This window comes from Paralichthys olivaceus, chromosome 13 (genome assembly GCF_024713975.1).
Source record: "Paralichthys olivaceus isolate ysfri-2021 chromosome 13, ASM2471397v2, whole genome shotgun sequence".
Lineage (NCBI taxonomy): Eukaryota > Metazoa > Chordata > Actinopteri > Pleuronectiformes > Paralichthyidae > Paralichthys > Paralichthys olivaceus.
This window is the reverse complement of record NC_091105.1, coordinates 1,873,315-1,893,736: the sequence shown is the minus strand read 5'-3', so window position 1 is coordinate 1,893,736 and position 20,422 is coordinate 1,873,315. Positions and strand designations below refer to the sequence as shown.

Below are 20,422 nucleotides of genomic sequence, written 5' to 3'. Positions count from 1 at the left end.
ATTATTATTATACTAATGTCCTGATTTATTTTTAAATCCCCCCGATGCAGGAGGAACGTGGTACGGCCCAATTAGCAAACATTAGTATTTATGCAGATCTGATGCAGCTGAGTCTCTTTTCATGGAACAGCCAGGAAACGACGACCTCTCAGAAATGGTAACTACAAGAAAACTTTTAGACTAATATCACAAAATGGACGAAGGAAGTTAACTCAGTGTTTGCACTAAAAATGAAAAATGTTTTGTTTAAAATTGCAAATAAAAGTGAGTGTGTTAAATGAAACCAATATCAGAATCAAGTTGTTTGTTCAAGTGGTTTTCTGGTTCAGTGTTTCCATCCCTGTTCCCAATCTTCATGAAAAGATAATCCCACTGACTGTTATAATGAATGTAGAGTCATGAAAGCTAATCGTGTCCTATTTCAAATATAAAACTATTTTATTTGCTGAGCTTTGGAGACATTGTGAGTTGTATATTTGGACATTGGACGAGTCGTGTATAGTTTCGTCTCGTTTCAAGTCTTTATGTGAAACTGAGCTGTTCGTCCTGACAGACAATCTAAACGTCTAACGTCTCGACAAGGTGAACGTTCTACAAAAAGATGATCTGTGTGTTTACATCGTCCTCAGACGACGTGTGAACTCTGTCTTCTTGTGTGTTTGTGTGTTTTATAGTCAGAATGTGTAAAGAAAAACACAAAAGCTGTAAACAAAATGTGTTTTTATGTGTTTATCATCTTATATTTCCAAAACAACGAAGTCCAAAGGAAACCAATCAGATGTGTCCGTCATATAAATAATTCCAAACTCATAAGAAAGATCTGTATTGTCTAAGAAGTGGTGTTTTGTCCTAGTGAGAGATAAAATTAACATTTGACAAGTTGACATTAAAATCTACTGTGTAGAGCAGATTGTAAAATTCTGTCGATGTAAATGATATAATAGTTCTGAGCTGCAGAGTCACAGACGTCCCCGTGCACCTGCCACCTCGTTGGCATGAGGCCTTTCTTATAATTAAATCCCAGACAGGTGACTAACGTGCTGCAGCAGCTTTTACATCTCAGTGCTTCCGCTGAGAAAACAGAAGATGTGGAGCAGACAGTCCACAGACGGGCGTGCCAGACGACAGCTCAGTCCTCAAACACACCACAGAACGACAACACAGATGTCGTAACGCAGTGCGACAAACAAAAACCAGAAACTCACCAGTGTGACAGCTGCACCTGCAATAATCTTTATTTATTCAGCTCTTGTCAAATGGAGGTTACTTAGTGCTTTAGGTAGAATAATGGAATGTGGTCCAACAAAAACTTTTTAAGCTTTGATTCAAAGAAAACCACAGACTCATCCTGCCCCCGGAGCCTCTGAGCTTTAATTTCAAAAGCTCCGTCCCCTCTCGCCTTCAGCCGAGGATCTTGAACAGTTAAAAGGCCGCTGCCAGAGGATCTCGACCTTTAAATCATTCCCACAACCTGCTGGAGGTTGTTGTAAAGAGGCTGAAACCATGGTGATGTGGTCCAACCTGTTTACTCTGAGAGCCTGGCAGCTGAGTTCTGTGCAGATTTTCCATTTGTTTTCTTCTTCTCCTAAACTGTCATCATTCCAAACTCGTCAGCTTTAATGGTAAACTCAAGGTTGTGCATGTGTCTGTTGACTTTGATATTATTTCAAGGAGCTTTGTGTATTTCCCCTGGTTGTCGTCCTGTGTAGACATGAAGAGCAGTGGCAGCCTGCACTGTAAGCCAGTGGATTCATTAGTGGTTGTGTGGGCTTTGCCGAGGTAACAACTATTGATCCAGGAGGCTCTTCCTCTCCGTAAAAGGCTCTGGCTGTGATAGCCCGTCAATCCTGACCGGCATTAGAAGACTGAAGCTCCTGTTTACTGATGAGATCCACTGCCTCCATCTCCAGGAGCTTGTTCTGCGGTTGAGGGAAGAAAGGTTGAAGAAAAGTTCTCTGAAAAGGAAAAGGGTGAAATGTGGTGAGGTACCAGAGGGCGTTAACAGACAGAGGGCGCTGTCAACACACAGCTCCAGAGTCAGATCTTTGAGCGTCTGTTGCCAGGATGAGATTTAAAAATGTGTAAATCTGCTTTTTGTGGCTTTGAATATACAGATGGCCTTTTTTATTTCCACTCTTTATCTTTCATATTTAGTATTTATGTCACATCAGGCTGCTGAAGACTGTCCTGTGTACAACCTTGAAAGAATAACGATAAAGAAAAGGAAGGGAGTGATCATCGCCCTCATCCTGAAGCAGGTACACGTGTTTCCCTTTTCTCTGCTGAGACTTTAATAAAAATAAGAGAGAAAATCCAACTACTATCTTTTCCCCCCGTCTTTCCCCAAACACTCTTCTTTCCATCAAGCTCCATCTCTTCGTCTCTAAGAGGAGACAGCAGCCAATATCAATATTTCATAAACAAATGAAAGCCTGGATATGGAGGCGAGCGTGGAAGTGGCCTGGAGGGGGAGAGGGGATCAATGGAGGGATATAGCTGCGTACGCCGGTGTCTGCCAATCCCGGCCCATGCAGGATAATGCCATTACCCATCAGCCCGAGTGAACATCGACCAGCCTGCTGCTCTTTGAGTGAACTAATCTGATAAAAAGCCTTAAAACATTTGTTCAGTGACACAGCGGCTGCAGGTCCGAGCCCAGGACTGAGGCCTGACACGACGCCACAGTTCTACTAGTGTTATGTTGTGTTAGAGTATATTAGTTGTCTGGATGCCACAGTAAAACATTCTGGATCTGATAAAGGTCGACTTGGTGTGGATATATATATATATTTATATATATATAAATATGTGTGCGCTTGGCTGATGCAACCTCAAAGTTCTTGATCCTCTTGTTCACGCTCATCTGTGCTTTTAGCAAACGTCCTGTTTCTTGCAGAAGCGAGAGCAGATGGTTTCCTGTGTCAACCAGACTACAGGTGGCCTCAGTGTTCATGCTCTTATTCAGTTACAGTTCTCTCTTATGTTTCCTGTCTATCACACTGTATCAAAACCTGCTTCTTTCGCTGTTCGAGGTTCCGCTCTGAGCGTCCATGCTGAGCGTGAAACCCTCTGCAGAGCTCCGTTAAAGACGTTAAAGACAACTCCGGGCTGAGAAACTCTTCATTTCACATGTCGAGATACATTTCCATCACGCTGAGGTCTTTTAATGCGGCCCCCATGATGGGATGCTGCTACTTCACCAGCTGAGCAGGTGTTAAACCTGAAAAATAAATGAGAAGACAGCTCAAAATAAAGGGCCCTGTTCGAGCTGCCTCACTGACTGGGTTATATACATCCTTTATATTTATCTATGTCAATTATGTCAGTTATGTCAGTTATCCCAGAGTCGGATTCAACGCTCTGAAGGATGCTGCACCCCCAAACACGGACATTTCAAACTACAAGTGTGAAGGTTTGAAACCAGCATGGTGCCACGACCTTATGTATAAAACAACTGTCAAAGAAGTTCTCATTGATTAAACCATTAACTTTCTCTCTCCGGAAATAAAGGTGAATATTCAAGACCATGATACAGTTCTTTAAAAGATTTAGTTTTTGTAAATTCCATTTTTTCCTCTTTGTATTTTGTGTTTCTGTTTCTGCCTTCGCTGACATGTAACATTTGTTTTAGATTCTAACTTCTGGCCTCCAGCATCATTTTATGTCCACGTGTTTCTGTGTACATCTGCTTTTATTCTGAAATTCTGCATTTACAAACTAGTTCCGTGTTTGTGAAGTTGTCTCATCCAGCGAAAATGTCAACAATCATTCAAATCGTCCTAATTCGCCTGTGAATTGATAAGTAATGTTAAAAACGGAGCGTACGGATGCAGATCAGTTTGAATGTCAGGTTTTTCTTTTTTTTTACCTGCTGCAGAAGGAACCTCTGAGGATTCATCTGTCAGCAGAGCCTTTAAGTGGAAATCCACCGGGTGGTGAACACGTGTCCTGGCCATCTGCAGAATTTCCCTCATGTTTTCCAACTCGTCCTTTTCTTCTCCCCCGATGCCCCTCGCTCTCTCACCCTCGTCAAGGTCTTGTGTAGTTTCACCCCCCCCCACACACACACACAGATTCCTCTGATTTGCAGCAGGTCATCGTTCCCGTCAGAGCTGAAGAGTCTCAGAATATTAATGTTTCTCCTTGTTTATCTCTGACCTTCACTAACATGACTCTGCGTCTCTGCTGCATCCATCTGTCTCTCCTCGTTTGTCATCTGCAGCTCTCTACCTCTCTGTCTGGCTTCTCTCATCCTGTCGTTCTTTGTTTGGACAAAAGTCTGAGAAACACAACAACTCCTGCAAAAGAAAGGACGAACACTTGGCACATATTGTTGCGATCAGGGCATCGTGGATTTATCTTATGTTGTTGGTTTCAATCTGGTGAATAACTCCAGGAATGCTGTTGTGTATTAAAAGAAACTGGAAATCATTAAGTGCAAAAAAAAAATAAAATCCCCTTTTCTTTGGCTTCATCAGTAACAGCCATTAATGCGTCTGGTTGTGCAACATGAACATGATGGGGGGGGGGTTAAGTGAAGTTGTGCGTAATGACCACAAGGGAATGTGTAACAGCGTGAGAAAGAGAGAACCAGGAAGTGCCACGTCACACAGCTCCGGTGCTTACACTCACAATCTGCACCGACTCCTCAGAGGAGCAGCAACGCGCCGAGAGGTTCAGACCCAGGATCAGATTTATCATGTTTCACCTGACACAAGTTGCTGTAACAACATAAACTTACGTTTGTTAGACTCCTCAGATTTAGCTCCTCAGCAGCAGATCAAACTGAGATGATTGTTTAGCTTGATGGGATTTAACTTCATTGTTGCCATGGAGATAAAGTCATCAACATTAGCTGTGTCTCAGCTCAGCGGCTGTGACATGAGATGTTCCGGTCGACAGGAGCTTCGTCAGATCGAGGTCGGACACGGCTGCAGAGCTCTAACGCCCCTCGTGAACCGTTCTCTGTTGGTTTGAGTTGAAGCATGATGTTCCGGCATCGGTCGGGTTCTTTGGTTCTGCTGTGACACACACACATGCAGCAGTGGAATGTTAGATCTGAATATCAATGCACTTGAAATAAAGGTGATCAAATTGAGAGGTCGTGCTCAAACTTGTGGCTTCGTCACCAGGAACTGTTTGTGTTGATATAGTTTTTAATTCAGCGTCGGGACTGGTGTCTGAATCAGATGTGGCTTTTTCTTGATTTGACTTTTTTGTGTAGGAGTCCTCTGTGACTAACACCGTGTGGTTTTGTGAGGCTGTAATTTTGGGCGGAGGCCGACGGTGAACATTTAGGGAGGTACGCCCCACACACACACACACACACACACACACACAGTCATAGTCATAGACCCCCAGCTGTTTGTTGTGAAATACACTGGTAAGTGCTGTATTGATCTGCTCTTTAAAACACACTCCGTCCTCTGCATTATCGTCTCTTTCGGTCCCGGAATTCTCCACATGTTAAGGTACATGTGTTCTGATGTTGAGGTGAACAAATTAAAGCCAACCAATAAAATTAAAAGAAACAAAAAATAGTTAGTTAGTGCGTCTCAGATAGAATTAGAAGATAACAGTGGCCCTGTCCTGTCAGTACTTTTTAACTACTCGCTTACAAACAACAATAACAATGAATGATAATGTGTTAATAATTCATATTTTCTGAGTGTTTTTGAACCTCACTGAATCAAGCATTGTTTATTGATGTTGGTCATATAATTGGCCCCTCTGTGTAAATTGTGGCCCCTTTATGGCCCCTGAGAAAAATCCTAGATCCGCCACTGGCATCCGTCCTGTCAGAGACAAGCCTGATTTTAGATTCTCAACTTTCCCATCAGATGTTCATGCTTTTGTGTTTTGTTGTGTTTGCTTATTTGTCGTCGTGCTCGGCACAAGACGTCTTCCTCGGACAAGAATAAGATTAAACCAAAATGTCTGCCAGCATGAGTAATTGGGTTTCCAATTGACGTGGAGCTTGAAGGTGGTTTGACTCACTGGTGTAAGGGCAGAGACGGACACGGGGGTGAATTTGCCTGCGATCAATAAGCCCCCTCCTCCCAGCCTCCGAACCTTTTTCTGTTTCCTCAGATCTAACTGGAGTTAATATCGATCCTCTTGAGTGACAGATGGGCTCGTGCCGAGGCCGACGGTCGGCCTCTGGGCTGCTGGAGTCCCTGTTGTGCATACAGATCGTTGGTGCGTGACTCAGACCGGTCAAAGTTCGGCTGTGTTGTGGATCACGAGGAAACTGTTCACGGCAGCTCAATAAAAAGAGGGCGAGGAGGCGATTAGTGACAAAAGGTGGATCATGACACTGTGAATCTAATAAGAGGTGAAATAAAAGGAGATTAATGATGATAAGGAAGTTTTTCTTTTGGGGGAGATAATCAATAATAATGTAGATTTCTCTGCTTTTAAAATGAATCAAGGTAAAACATGATCTCATTGGGACTTTATACCCACTGCTCAAGTTATGGCATAAGATAAGATCATCAACGAGGAGCTGATAGCAGCTCTGTCACTTTTAGTTTCCACAAAACTGCCCATGATACTCTCCATCCGTCCCTGCCCTCTCCTCTAGTGTGTCGCTGAACGCCCGGTTCACTGTGACCCGGAAACATCTGGCGGGCAGAGCGGGAAACCCAGACTGAAAACACCTTCAAACCAAAACCATGAGGCGTTCCTGTGACAAAACATCTGCTGACATCATCTCGAAACATTTCACAAAGGACAAATTTAGAGACGAAGAGGAAGCGACAGAGCTGAAATTTCAGTCTTGGTGTTGAGACTGAAATGTTTTTTTTCCCGGTCAGAGAAGCGACGGTGAAGTTGAAGCTGCAATAATCAGATTTTAAAGTGGAAATGTTCGACACGAGTCACTCTCAGCTAACATCCAATAATTTACACCAAACTTACTAGAAATATAAGCACGAACTTGTGACCCATGTCTCATCTGCTAACATGGATGAGGCAGAGTTTATGACCTGAACTGCAGCCAGCCAGCAGGGTTGGTAAAGACTCCTCCAGTTTCTCCCTGAATGATTTAAAACCTGGAGATTTGAGGCCTCGACTCTGACTCGTGGATCCTGACACATCCCGTCCAGAGTCCAGGTGTGAGCAGAGTTCAGAAGTTCATTCTTCTTTTCTTCTCTCATTCATTCACGTTGTTTCCTGTTGGTTTGATGCCGATATTGAATTAAAGATTTATCGTCACTTTTTTATGTCAGCATGCTGCAGAATTTACATTCATCAAACTTGTAGTCACGAAATATTTGCAATGAGCAGAAGTGAACGACAGTTTGACAATTCTGCAAATCCCACTCTGACAACGAGGAACGTGGCACTTTAATGCTCAGAGGTTAGTTTGTAATACGCACGCCGATGGGAAGCTGTTCTCTCTCTTTATACATTTGGCTCGTTGCTCTGGTTGAGGTTGTTTCTGAGCTAAAGGTCCGGATCTTCTGGGCAACGATGCCTTAGTTGAGGCACTCAGGTCAAGATTCAATCAGTTTCACAGGATTCAGCATCATCGAGGTCGCATTGTAAAGATTCAATCACGCTCAATCATAGAGGAAATGAACATGAGTACATTCTGCTTGATCAACATGTAACATTTCCCTCACACTCTATCACGACTTATGGTTTTATATGGATTCTTTTTCTCAATGCCAGCTGGTAATGAGATTTTAAATCACACAGTGGACAGATGCTAGTTCAGCAGTTTACACCTCAGCAGCTCGTCAGCGTTCTCTGCTTTTGCACATTTAAATATAAATCCTCTCCTCCCATTTAAATACCTGCACTTTCAAGGGAAATGTTAATAATCTGGACAAGGGCCAACTTTCTTTCTGCCCCTGGCGACATCTCACAATCTAAGTTTCCTTTACGCCGGGAGCCTGGTTTCGTTTTCACAGCTCAGGTGAATCCACCAGACACGTCAGTCCCGCCCACAGTTGCTTTCCCACGGGAGTTTGCCAAATCCGGCATGACGGCTGCTAAATCCCACCTTTACCGCAAACGACTTTCTAGTCATGAAGCAATCCTCTGATGCTGTGTGGATGTACAGGACATGAGAGAAGCTGTCAGTGGGCATGTCGTACTCATAACAGCTCACAAAACCAATTCAGTTGTGCAGTTTGTGCAACAGTAAGCACGATAAGTTGGCACCGACTCCGGGTTTAAGCAGGTCATTAACATTTTGCAGAGCTCTGTTTTAAGCTCGGCCAAAAATGAAGCCTTGTATTTCAGGCTTAGCGTCTTTATCTGCCTGTGTGAGTTTCTGTCTCGTGATCGTTCATCTCTCTCTAATGCTCCCTGGGATATTGTGTTGATGTCCTCAAACACCACCAACCCCCGGTTTCCAGAAAACACTGTGTATCTTCTGCCGTGTGACGAGCCACCGGGGGCTTTTATCTTACGTGAGCCGAGGAGACATCTTGTGGCGAGGAGGAAACGGACAAGGTCAAAAAGATAAAACGTGGTCAGTATAGCTTCCTTTGACGAGGAAGTCATTTATCATTCATCCAGACAAACAAGAGAGACTCTGGGACTGGATCTTATCACCAGGTTTATTTTAATCAGTGAAAACAGAATGAAAAATGTAATAAATGTATGAAGAAAGAAAAAGAAAGAAAGCAGCCTTGTGATTTTTAATTTTTAAGTTTTGTTTATATGAATCAGCACAAATGAATAAAAAATAGATTTCATATCTTTGTTATGATGCAGCAACTGCATGTATTTATATATTTGTGGGATCAAATCTGCTCCAGGGTAAAAATTAGTGTCTCAAGAAATCTTGAGAACAGCTCATTTTATCAGCGTCACATTTGACATGTTTATTGTTGAGGGCCCAACGAAGTGCAGTGTCAACTTTAATGTGATTTTCACACATGTTGAATATTAAACCTTTGAATGAACAGGTGACCAGTGGGACTCCACATAAGAGACGTCGGTCACAACCGCAACTGATTCAGCAGCAGATCTTTACTCGCTCAGTTACTTTTAAACAGCATTAAGAAATGAACATGAAACGACCCCTGATTATGAATCATGAAAGAGACTCCCTGCAGTTAGCTTTTCTCACATGTTCGGCTCAAATGCACACGGAGCTTCCTGCCCGTCTCCCCTCAGCTGGCTGTCATTATCTCAAATACCCATGTTTCCACCTTGTGAGCCCACACAACCACAAACAACAAAGCCAAAGCTTCTCTACAAATCCGACACTTTCCATCGGAGCTGCAGCCAGAGCCTCTCAAACAGGCCGTCGTCTCTGGCTCCAAATGTTGAAATGCTGCATGTGAGTGTTTGGCAAATTGTTTTCTTTGCCAGAATAAATTCAGCTCTTTAGAAGGTTTTTGTCTAACACCCGGCACAACACTCGGAGAGAGCAAGTGAGGTCGTCCAGCTCAGGCCTCACCAGTGTGTGTGTGTGTGTGTGTGTGTGTGTGTGTCCCACCATCAGCATGTACCACCCATCACGCCACATACTGTTGAGTCCCTGCGAAAGCTGATGTCTCTGCTTTCTGATGGTGCGTTAAGTGTGAGATCTGACAGTGGGACGACACAGGAGCAAGGCGGTGGCGTTTGACGTGCTCGCCAAACCTTCCTCTCTCGACCAGCATCAACTCACTGCAGACATCCTTCCCTCCTCTTCCTGTTCCTGACAGTGACATCGAGCTGTGTGTGTCGCAGCCTCATAAAGCAACAAAGGCCACGAACGCGCTGCCATGGCGTGTGCTCGGAAACACAGACCGTCTTTCAGACTGTGACGGACGGATTCTGTGAGTTCTGCCCCTGCAGGGGGAAATGTCATCCCTGTTTGCAACGCTCGGCTCCAGCAACCAATCGCTTTCCGTCACTGATTGAAAGTGTTTTTCAGCCTTGAACCATCCTGCTTGTTATATTCTTTATTTTGTTATTTTGGGTGCTGACATGCTGCAAACACAGGGAGCTGAGTTCTGCTGTTTTGGCCCACGCACGTCTCATGCCACAGTCGGAGGAACCGGTGCAGTCGCCATAGGAACCTCGTTCAAGCCACAACAAGAGGGGTTTTGTCCGGATGGGCCACTTTGCTGAGCCCCACTGTGACTGGTCTCCTTTTTACTCTCACTCTCTTTGTCTCTCTTTCTCAAACACACACACACACACATGCATGCATGCACAGAAACCAGCAACAGTTTTTTTTTTTTCCCAGGGTGCATGGTGTCCCTGCATGGGGAGTGTTTACAGGATGTTATCTGTGTCAGTGCCGGCCCCTCATCCCTCTGAGTGGGTTTCTGAGGAATGCTGGAACGGGATGGAGGAGTTCCAAAAGGGGGAGTGACGAGAGAGAGACAGACAGATACTAGGAGGGAGTGAGGGAGAGGGAGAGAGAGAGAGAGAGAGAGAGAGAGAGAGAGAGAGAGAGAGAGAGGGAGAGAGAGAGAGAGAGAGAGGTAGAGAGAGAGAGGGAGAGAGTCTATATATACATCCCAAAGAGGCTGGTGCTCACAGGCACAGCTGGACTACTGGATAACTGGACTCTATCCCACTGGATATTTAACTAGAAAGGTGAGTTTCTTCTTCTTTTGCTCTAATTCTTGATTCTGCATCCCCATCATCTACTTCACCAATCCATCATCATTTATAATGTTCCACAGAAAGAGAGACGGAAAGAAAGAAAAAGGAATTAAATTAGTTTCGTTTGTTCAGCTTTTTCTCTTTTCTTGAACTTGACCTTTATTCTATCCATTGATTTTACATTTAATATTTCCATGAAAGTTTGAATCCCCAGCTGTTGAGAAATGGCCTCGATTCCAGTGAAATGTCAGAGGTGGAGATGAGTCCTCTGGGGGATGTGGTTTTGTTGCAGACGCACGTACGTGGTCTCCATTAAAGCTCTCGAGCTCCGTAGCAAAGCATATCAGGGTGAAAAAAGGAGAGAAGTGTTTGATCAACTGTTTGTGTGGGACTCGCCTTTTTTCTCTTCTGCTCTCACAAAAAGGTATTTTACTTTTTGTGTTAAAAGAGGACAAACTTTAGAAGATATTTCCGAGCACAAAGCAAGATAATTACTCAGTAAGTATTTTTCTTTCAATGTTATTTATCAGATTTTTTTTTTTTTTTCAGAATGGGATTTCAGTGTGTTTGTGTAATTACACCTCAAATGTTTAAATTGTGCCGTTAAGTGTTATTTTCATCAGCTGGTTCACATGTGTAAAAAAGAAAACACACTGATGACATGTGACTGAATTAAGTAAATCTAATTAGTAAACTGTAAAATGACACCACTGATCTCATCACTGCAGCAATTACTGGTGGGCCTGTGTTCTGTGGTTAAAAAAATAAACCGGTATTTGTTTCTTTGACAGAAACCTTTAAAAAACGTAATATTTCCAAAATAGTTTTAATTACATTGAGGCTGCAGTGAGGACGGAAGTGCGATTGCGTTATTGAACAAGTGCAGTGGTGGGGATTTTCTTCTCAGCCCTGGGTGTGCCTTTTTCTCAACTGGATATGGACTCCAGGGAACGAGAAACGAGAAACGAGTTAGATCATATTTTACGCCAGATACTATATTACCGTCACCAACGTAAATCCCCTCCTTTTTCCCATGTTGTGAACATCTGTGTTAGTTTTGGGTCTTTGCTATTGTTAGACCAGTGAAATAATGACACCCCAGAGGGCCAGTACTGCAACGTTGCACAAGACCTCACGTCATAATTCACGAGTACACACACCATGTTTGATATTTGTTTTGAGCTGCCATCCATATTTGCCTTGTTTGTATATCTTCATGAGCTCCTTTTTTATTTAGTCAATGCCACCAAGACTAAAAAAACGAGTCCCTGTCATTAACTGAGGCTCCGAGGGTGCGGCATGCAACTTGATGCCTACATGTGCTGACATGACCTGCAGTTGGCTCCATTGTAGGATTTTGTTTGTCGGGAAAATGTCCTGTGGGAAAAGAACGACTTCATATCAGCTGATTGCATTTGCTTTGCCAAATCTAACCAAACCAAAAAAAGAGCCATATTTTCTGTGAAATGCCATAAAGTCACGCCATAATGAACTTTACAAGGGTGTCGTGTTTCTTCTCCTTTCAGGCACCACCAAGGTCTCTGGCTGTGGAAAACTTATTAGCTTAGTTAGGGTGAGATACACAATACAAAGATGAACAGTGTGGCAGATTGGCTCGTCCAGAACAGGGACAAGATTGAGAAAGGTGTGGAGATCATGGGGCAAGCCTCCGAGGTGCTCGCTTCAACTGTGGGTCAGCTTCATCCCGTGCTGGAGGCAGTGTTCGTGGCTTCAGCCGAGCTTCTCAGCAACCCGGATGGCAAGGAGGCTCGCTACCTGACCCAACAATTCGAAATCGTCAACCAGCAACTCGAAGGAATCCAAGATGAGATCGATAAAATTGCCCTGGAGCTGCAGAAGACGTCAATGAACAAGCAGAACTTTGATCGAGAGGCACAGATGCTCAGCCAGTATGAAAAGTTCCAAGACTTCGTCAACGCCAAGCCGAAGTTCCGGGAGAAGAAGATGCAGAAGTTCCTCAGCCATTACGAGAACACAGATGGCGACTTGAACTTGGACGCACTCTACAATTCCGTCACTGGGGAGAACACTTCAGGAGACCCTATGCTGGAAACAGTAGTCACCATAGAGCAGAGAAGCAGACGAGCAGTGGAGGATTTCTGTGCCCGTCTGAAGAAGCTTTTTGTTGTAGGTATTATCGCCGTCATGGGCCATGCTGCCCTCAAGGAAGGAGCAGTGGGCGAGGACATGGTGAAGAAGTGGCAGGGACGCATGGAGGAAGTGGAGAACCGAATGAAAGCCGCAGTGGATGACTGTACAGAGAACTTTGCAGAGCAAGCCAAGGTGGACATGGAGCACCTGCTTCAGGAGAATTCCGGCACCATTGACGCCAACTTTACCAAATCCCTCCTGGATTCACTTGTGAAGAAATACGACTGGGTGAACTGGTCCATCAGGGCCTTCAGCGACAAGGAGCGCATTTTCTTCTTCAACTGGCTGGCAGGAAAGAAGTACCACGGGAGCGGAGGCGCCAACTGGTTTGATGTTTTGACCAAGAACAGGCTCAAAGTGGTGGTCTCCTTCTGCGTCGACCCCAAGCCCATCAACAAGAAACAGATCCAGGAGCAGCTGGAGGCGCAGAAGCTGAAGGGGAACATGATGAAGGTGGCTCTGTCTTTGCGCAAGAGCTTCCCCAACTGCCTGGTGCACGCTGTCAGCCATTACAAGCAGGTGGTGGAGACCAACAACTTCCATGAGGATTGTTACTACTTTGTAAAAGACAAGAGAGCCTACCTGTGTATCCACCCTGAGTAGGCTACATAAACTGTAGCTGCTCCCACGAAGAATCAACCTACAAATACATTCATGAATGTCTGGAAATATCTCCATCAGATAAAGAAATCTTTCCGTAAATATCGTCTGTGTTGATGCATATTCTGCTCTGTCTGCTCACCTGAAATCTATTCTTTTACAAACAGAGTAAATCTTCCGTCTGCTTGATGAAGCAGCAGCTTTAGGGGGGTTATAGAAATGTGAAGTTTATTCTGTAAAACATAACCGTAAGCCGTCTTTTCCGTGACTCGCTCGCTAACTTCTGGCTATCGTCTCTGCTTCAGTGGTGTATGTCTCTCCGGCTGAGGGCAGCGGGGCAGCCGGTTGGTTAGTGACAGACAGGTACGCCAGCAAATCGTGACTAACAAAATGAAATGATCCGTCCTGTCGTGCTAGCTTTTTTTTAATTAATTGATGGCTCTTGGCACGTGAGGTAGGTTTCAATATTCAAGAAACCAACCCTACGTTTAAGTGTTATGAAACCTATAAAGATTAGATATGAGCAGGGGTGGGCAATATGACGATGTTAGTCTGCTAGCTGATATATCTAAGGAACCCTTATCTTTCGATCCATCTCCAGGTGTATCACACGAGTGACCACTCCTAGATATCTTATATCCAAATATCCAATCATTTCTTTTGCTGCTTTTGGTGCAATAAAGTGCTGCGGGGGAAACTTCTAAAATCTTTAGTCTACAATCTTTACCGAGACACTTGTGTATATTTCACTTTAATTTGTAATAAACAACAAATAAGAATGTTTCTGTCATCACTGGTCATTACTCGGATATTTTAAAAAAAAAGCAGTTTTTGGAGCAGCATGTTCTCAGTGTTTATCAAAAGGGTGGAGGTTCCTCGGTATGAATGAGGAAGGAGGCTCACACAACTTTTTCCTCCACCGCCCAACTTTTTTTTTTTGTGTGTGTGTTTCTGTGACTGGGTGTGACTCTGCTCTGTAACGTGAGAGCCACGTGACCAATAGGAAGACAAACACTCTGGAAGTCTGTAGTTCTTCCGCAAACTCTTCAAGGTGAGTTCATTTCTAAACCTCTCAGAGTGGACGGGGACGTGTAGACTAACTGTGAGGGACCGAGGGGACACGTTAGAGGGAAATGTTCGCTTCAGTTTCATCCACCTTTCAAAAGTTTCTCGTTACATAACCGTGCGTTTTTCCACTTTTACGCACGGCGCTGCTCCTCAACCTCTCCAACACGCGCACACACCTCACAAACGCAGCTTGGTGTAATAAAGTGAAGCAGGTGATTTGGATGAATCTGCACGTTTTTAACGCAGTTTGAACACAAAGTGTCTCCAGTTTTGGGCGTTGGTTGCCAGCTCCGCTTCACTTTTTCCAGGAAGCGTCAAACTTCTTTAAAGAGGCGTCATCCACGTGCTTGTAACCAAAAGCTCGTTCTGTGGTGTTAACCTGCCATGTTTGTTTGCTTCTCCGTCCTCATGCTGTGAGAGATGATACAATTAGAGGCCCTGTAGTCTGTGGGATCGATATGTTCTCCATTAACAGAGCATTAACAGTGGAGGAGGTCGGTCTGTGGCTCGGGGGGAGTCAGCTGACTCGGGGGAGGGACGCAGGAAGATCCGGGACATTAAACACCAACTGATTCTCATCTCTCCAGAAACAAACGACATCAAGAATTTATCTGTTTTTGGTTCTATCTTGGTTTTATCATAAAGCTGTGAGAGGAAGTAGAGTCGTTGAGATCATTGCATTTCATAAACTGACATATAAACAGTTCCAGATCCTTCAGTCACTGGTATTTTATCAGTTTCTGATCATTTCGACACTCAAATACAAGTAGAAGTACTTTGTTCTAAATGTCACTAATTTAAAAGTACAAAAGTTTTATCAGCAACATGGACATAAAATATAAAGGTACTGCTAAGTAAAGGTACTCTGAATGATATGTGATTATATTGTATATGTGTAAATACAGATGTTTCATTTTCTGTTGCAGCTGAGGTGGAATTACTTATAAATAGGTTTTGATACAGACTTTGTATTCCCCTTTTTATTGATTGCATTTTTATGAATGATGACACGTTTCCATCTTTGGGAAATACAATCTCACAGTTATTTAAAAGAGATGAACTAGAGGGGAATTAAAGTTTTTTTGTATCTGGACATTTGCTTTATCGGAAATGGTTTAATCTTTAAATATAGTTAGTTTTTTATGGGATTATAATATGTATTTTTAATCTGCAATTGGTCTTCTCATGGTGAATAAACATTAGGTACTTTTTACAGTATTAGGTGTATTTCCACCACTGTATGTGTCTGAACATGAGTGGACATATAAGAGAAATTCTGTGCTGCCTGCTTTGTTCGTTGTCTCTGAAAATGTGATTTCTCGGAGCACTTCTGAATTAACTGTGTGAAGGTGCCTCACATGCACTTAGACTGCAGCTACACAACCCCAGAGAGAATGAGAGAGAGAACAGATCAGTGGAAAACAGGAATCTTTATCACAGTCAAATCAAATAAGATGCAGTAACTGTCAGTGCTCTGACATCCGAATGGATTCTCATGTACTTTGTTGTGTCTGTTCTCAAACCTACGAGGAAATGATTCAAACATTACATATTTTATCTCACAAATATTGCTCGCTCTAATTTTAGATCTCAGCTGTTGATGTTCAAATCATTTAAAGATGTAGTTCAACATTTTGGGTAAAACTTTTTATTTTATTTCAGTTACATGACAAGTCTCTATGAAGATGCATCTGTAGCTTAGCATAAAGACTGGAAGCAGGGGGGAACTGCTAGCCTGGCTATGTTGAAAGTTAAAAACCTGGCAGCTCCTCTAAAGCTCATTGAATAACATACTGGATATTGTCTGTTCGACACAGAATGCATGTTAAATTCAGCTGATGCTGTTTTTTGAGGTTGGGTGTTGAGTCACTGCTCTGAATCAACAAACAGTCACTATGTGAGTTTCTTTACTTTTGAGGTTGGGTGTTGACAGATGTTGTCGACTGAGCCAGGTTATAAACTGAGCTTTAACTGTTCGGTCACAAGAGCAATGTAATGAGTACGTGCATCACCTGTAAGATATCAAACTGTTTGTCTAATTGTTAGACGTAAGATAATACCTCTTTGGTCTGAGGCTGAAATGTAATCACAGTTATAGGTATTTGTCACGGCTGCAGACGTGTGCGATGATTCAGACTGAGGGAAGAGGTGTTATCTTCTCCCTGCAATCTCCTGCAGCGTAGCCAGATGAACCCCCCCCCCCCCCCCGGGACCGAGCGGACCTCAACAGCTGACAGATTACTTTCCATTGTCTTGTTGCCGTGGTAACTTGCTGAGTTCCACTGGAAAACGCACCCTTGCCCAGCAAGTTTCACCTCGTTCCACTTTATCACTTCCCACGCCCGCTGCCTTCATATCGACTGAGGCGGAGAACTGTGCTGCCGCAGCCTCTGCCTCAGCCGCAGATTAGAAATGGACACGAAACCCAGAAACCTGAACAAAACATTAACTCGTGACGAGGTTGCTGCATAAACAGTGTAATCTGATCTGACTGTGTGAGGCCGGCGACTGTCTGTACCAACAGATTTGTACCAGAATGTCATTAATTCCACCCATAAAACACGTTTTTGTCGAAGGACAAGTCTGAACATGCCCGTTACATCATCCGTTCCTCCCGTCAGTGTGGCGTTCGAGGAGGAGACGTCTGTATTCCATTAACTCAAGTGGACATCTTGTGTTTAAGGTGGCAAAGTGCAGGACAGGAAGTGACTGTCATCGCCGAGCATGACTGAATACTTTAATGATTTATGCGTCGTTACTACGATAAGTGAATTGACTTTCCTGGTGCAGTAGATTTACAGACAGAATAACAACTGTTTAACAAAACAACCCAGACTCAAGGTCCAGCTCCTCGACTTCAGTCTGGTCTCACGGTCGGTTTGGCTCAAAGTTAAAGGAATAGTTTGTCATTTTAAGGAAAAAGAGTTGGGATGAACAAGCATTTCAGATTTCACAGCTGGTTATGTGTACGAGGCCATGCTCAAGTTTGTTTTTATAAAATAAGCAACATAAAATTAGCTTTACACGTGCTAGTAGGTGAAGTTCACCTAGCTTGCAATCTAGGTGAGTAACAGAATAAATTTCCCAAGATGTTAAACTATTTCCTTTACACGAGAATGTTTCTCGTTGACATCATTTCATATTTCACAGTTTATTATTTGACCATATAATGTAATAGTAGTAGTAGTCCTGGTCAGGCTTGGTGTTGAAGTCATAGTTTACTCAGATAAATTAATTCTGCTTTGTTTCTCACAGTGTTTAAAATACAAACTTTAAACTTCCAGAGTGACGTAACAGTTAAACCCACACTGCTCTTCCGTCACTGCTGAATTCCCTTCTCATTGTTGACTCATCGCTCGCTGGGTGTGACCAGCAGCCGGCTCTGAAGCTCACTCTGGTTTCTCTCTCTCCTTATCAGTTTGTACCGTGTGGTGCGAGGAGCAGGCGAGCGGCCCACAGTCCAGCAACACTTCCACAGAACTGTAAGTAAAATCAGCAAAACCCAACATTTGTTCCTGTCACTGTTTCTGGCACCTATCGCCTCTTTTTATGAATCCCAGGTTTTATTTTACTGACAGGATCAGTTCGGTCTGTTTCTAACCACGTCGATGTTTTTCCTCGTCAGAATCAGCCTGAGCGACACCAGCGAAGATGGCAGACCAGCTGCAGAAGCTTGTAGCAGAGAGGAAGGACATGGTGGAGACTGTGATGGAGGTGTTCGAGCAAGGAGCCGAAGTGGTGGCCAGTATCGCGGGTGACCTCTTCCCCGTTTTCTCCATCGCCGCTCCGATCGTCAAACTGGCTCTGGACAATGTGGAGAGCAAAGAGGCCGCGTTCATGAAGGAGCAGTTTCAGAAAGTTCGGGAGCGTCTGGAGGTGGTGTCTGAGGAGATTAAGCGGATCAACGACGAGATCAAGAAGAGCGGAGTGGATACTGCGTATTTCTCACTGGAGGAGAACATCACCAACCAGTTCAGGAAGTACATGGACATCCTTAACGCCAAACCCAAGTTCAGAGAAGTCAAGAAGAAGCTTTTCCTGGACCATTTTGCCAAGACGGGGGGCGACAAAAACCTTAACACCCTCTACAACGTTGTGACTGGAAATAACTTCTCCGGGGAGTCTGTGCTGGAGATCACCCTGAACTACGAGGGGAAAAGTCGCCGGGCGGTGGAGGACTTCTGCGCCAGACTAAAGAAGCTTTTCTGCATCGGACTAATCGCTCTGTTGGGCCACGCCGCTCTGAAGGGATACGACGAGGAGGATGCACTTCTGAAAGACTGGGGTGAGAAGATGAACACTGTCCAAGGTAAAATGAACGCTGTGATCGAAGACTGCATCGTCAGCTTCCCCAAACAGGCCGAGCTGGATTCCCGTCAGCTGGTGAGAGACCAGTCCCACTTGACCAGCCAGGAGTTAGCTGATGCTATCATAGAGAAACTGAAGAAGAAGTACGACTGGGTCGGCTGGTCCGTGCGCGTGTTCAAGTTGCCTTCGGGCCTGTTCGCCAACAAGAAGGATTTCCACTGCCCAACGGGGAAGAGTCGCTTCCAGGTCCCTTCATCGGATGAGAAACTCAATGTCTGGGTGTCCTACAGCTCCTCGTCTGAGCCTGTGGACGGGAGCCGCATCCAGCAGCTGATCCAGAGTCAGAAGAAGGTCACGGTGAAGGGTGTAGCTGAGTTCCTGTTCGAGACGTTACCCGGCGACTGCGTGGTCCACACGGTGAAAACCAGCAAGGACCTGGCCTGCTCCTGGAGCTTCAGCGACGAGCTACACTACTGGGAGGAGCACAAGAACTTTTTCGTCTGCGTTCACTCCGCTTAAAGTTTCAGATGCTCAAAAAACTCTCGAGTCACTAATTATGCTTCATGTTTGCACAGATGTATTCACTGGGTATACCGCTGCCTCTCATGTTACACACTATGTGCCTTAAAAACACCTCTCTGTCTTTTCTAAGTTCACCTTTTCTACTTTTCTAAGAATGTTTGTTGTTAGTTTCTTGCAGCGATCGGGTGCAAACACCACAAACCAACAGTCCTTTTCTTTTTCACATTTCTGTTTTGCTTCTTTCTCAAAAGAACTAAAACAGCGTTGTCCTCTTTTTGGACACTAGAACAAAGCTCGATTGTATTTTCGACAGTATAAATATATAGTATATATATATATATAGTATCATAAAGTTCAGGAGGATTTGCTGTTTTGTTACAGGCGGATATCTTTGAAAGTCGTGTTTTCTCAAACCAAGAAAGAAAATGGCTCCTGACGGTGACACAGAGCAGTACCTGCTGGTACCTGCTCAACAATATTGACTTCATTTACTTTGTACTTTTAGAGTATTTACTTTTTTATGGGAATAAATTGGATGTTTACAGTGTCGATTTTGATTTTGGGGATTTAATTTTTTTCTAACTCTGTATGATTTAAAGGTCCAGTGTGTAAGATTTAGGTGAGAGGGAACTGTTGGCAACATGAAATTTAAACACTAGATATCACTAAGTTCTACACACTGTACCTTTAACCACTGACGCTGCAGAAGTATTCTTTGCGTCTTTACATCACTGACCTGTTCTCTTTGTTTTAGAGTTATTCTGTGTTATTGAACTTTCCCTTTGTCTGTTGTTTTTATGATCTTTAGAGTTCCTTTCCATTTGCGTTCCGTGTGTTTGGGAATATCAGTCGTCTAAGGTTCAAGATGTTGTTGGTTCAGCAGTGAATGTAAGAAATCTTCCAAATAAACTCAAGTTACTCATCATCTGTTTGTATATTTTTGTGCAGTTGCAGTTTGTCCTGATGACGGATTTCCGAGTGGTCACAGGATTAAACTGAAAACATGTAGATCAACTTATAGTAAGTTAAGGTCATGATTTGTGTTTCATGTAATATCTAATTAAAATAAGACCTCGGGTGCAGTGATCAACCAATAGAAACAACTGAAATATTAATTGTAAGATCATTTAAAAATGCTGGATTGTGTTATTTTTAATTCACTGTTCAAAAGAAAAGATAGAACTACTAATAT

General features: G+C 43.6%; 2 protein-coding genes across 3 annotated transcripts; both read left to right on the top strand.

Moving 5' to 3' along the window:
* Positions 1 to 10,457: 10,457 nt before the first annotated feature.
* On the top strand, positions 10,458 to 20,155 carry rpz4 (rapunzel 4). Of its 2 annotated transcripts, none has more exons than XM_069537988.1 (3): positions 10,458 to 10,551; positions 17,819 to 17,882; positions 18,026 to 20,155. In XM_069537988.1, the coding sequence occupies exon 3, from the start codon at positions 18,052 to 18,054 to the stop codon at positions 19,225 to 19,227; it is 1,176 nt and encodes a 391-aa protein (XP_069394089.1). In that variant the 5' UTR covers positions 10,458 to 10,551; positions 17,819 to 17,882; positions 18,026 to 18,051; the 3' UTR covers positions 19,228 to 20,155. The 2 variants fall into 2 exon arrangements, with proteins under 2 accessions (XP_069394089.1, XP_019961141.1); XM_020105582.2 differs by lacking the exon at positions 10,458 to 10,551 and adding an exon at positions 14,203 to 14,383.
* rpz5 (rapunzel 5) lies at positions 10,546 to 14,113 on the top strand. Its single transcript, XM_069537987.1, has 2 exons — positions 10,546 to 11,058; positions 12,087 to 14,113. Exon 2 carries the CDS (start codon positions 12,154 to 12,156, stop codon positions 13,333 to 13,335), a length of 1,182 nt encoding a protein of 393 aa, XP_069394088.1. The 5' UTR covers positions 10,546 to 11,058; positions 12,087 to 12,153; the 3' UTR covers positions 13,336 to 14,113.
* Positions 20,156 to 20,422: the final 267 nt, after the last annotated feature.

What these genes read in the sequence shown, in the direction of transcription:
- rpz5 (XM_069537987.1), top strand. Translation starts at nt 12,154, where the DNA reads ATGAACAGTGTGGCAGATTGGCTCGTCCAGAACAGGGACAAGATTGAG.
- rpz4 (XM_069537988.1), top strand. Translation starts at nt 18,052, where the DNA reads ATGGCAGACCAGCTGCAGAAGCTTGTAGCAGAGAGGAAGGACATGGTG.